General features: G+C 28.6%; 1 protein-coding gene across 1 annotated transcript, besides 3 other annotated features; it reads right to left on the bottom strand.

Moving 5' to 3' along the window:
- Positions 1-5: 5 nt before the first annotated feature.
- On the bottom strand, positions 6-758 carry EDI_177900 (dc50, putative; the record flags this gene model as incomplete). The annotated part of the gene is made up of 2 exons (XM_001741883.1): positions 6-722; positions 744-758. The coding sequence occupies 2 exons, from the start codon at positions 756-758 to the stop codon at positions 6-8; spliced, it is 732 nt and encodes a 243-aa protein (XP_001741935.1).
- Positions 130-202: a microsatellite.
- Positions 515-571: a microsatellite.
- Positions 587-782: a microsatellite.
- Positions 783-1,128: the final 346 nt, after the last annotated feature.

Genomic DNA, 1,128 nt, shown 5'->3' with positions numbered 1-1,128 from the left:
ATTTTTTATTTCTTATTTCGTTCCATTTGTGCTTTTAATCGAATTTTTGCTTCATTTGGTGTTAATCCAAGTTGAAGATATTCTTCTTTTGTTTTTTGTCCAACCATTGCTAATGAAACATTTCTATTATCTTTAATTCCTTCTTTTTTCTTTTTTTTACTATCACTTGTTTCTTTTGCTTGTTCTTTCTTTATTGCTTTCTGAAGAATTAATCTTCTTCCATCAATTTCAATATCACTTTCTTTATTCCCTGAAAACATATATGCTTCTTCAATAATTTTATCTGCTACTCCTCTTTTTCTGAAACAAACAAATCCTGTTCCTCTACTAATACCTTTTTCTTTATCCATACAAATTTTACAATATGATACATCCCCATATTCTCCCATTTTTTCTTTGAGTTCTTCTTCAGTTGTTTTGAATGATAAATTTTGGATGAATATTGTTCTATAGATTTGGTCTTCTTTATGTAACTCTTCTTTTTCTTCCCGACTTAATCCTTTTCGGTCAAATCTCTTTTCTTGTTTCTCTTCTTTTCTTTCAGTGTTTCTTTGTTTCTTTCCTTTTCTTTCTTGTTTTTGTTTAATTTTCTTTGTTTCACTTTTTTCTTCATCACCCCTTTTCTTGTGTTCTTCTTCAGACATTATTCTGTTTTCTCTTTCTTTGTTCCTTTTGAAGGGTTCTTTCTTTATTATTACTTCTAGTATTTTTACTATCCTCTTCTTTTATTTTCTCTTCATCACTCTTCTCTCATTCATTTATACCTCTTTTCCTTTGTGTTCTAAATACCAATGAACCACCACCATTGTTACTTCTTCTCCATCATTAAAACAAGAAGAACTAAACAATGTGAAAACAACATTTTCAGATAAAAACAAAAAGAAAAGAACTAAGAATATTTCATAGTGGAATGAGTGAAATACCATCAAACCCAGTGACTGTTTCTCAATACTCATATTACTCAGATAAAAATTATCCAAAACGAAGAACAATGGAAGTTTGTTTTCAAGAATCAAAAGAAATAAAAAAGAGTTAATTCAAATAGGATGCTCATGTTATTTGTGATCCATTAATTGAAATAGAAGGTCATATCTATTCATTATATGCAATCTTTGATGGGCATAGAGG

The sequence above is a fragment of the Entamoeba dispar genome, genomic scaffold (genome assembly GCF_000209125.1).
Source record: "Entamoeba dispar SAW760 scf_1105229464153 genomic scaffold, whole genome shotgun sequence".
Taxonomy (NCBI): Eukaryota; Evosea; order Mastigamoebida; family Endamoebidae; genus Entamoeba; species Entamoeba dispar.
This window is presented reverse-complemented; position numbering and strand designations above follow the sequence as displayed.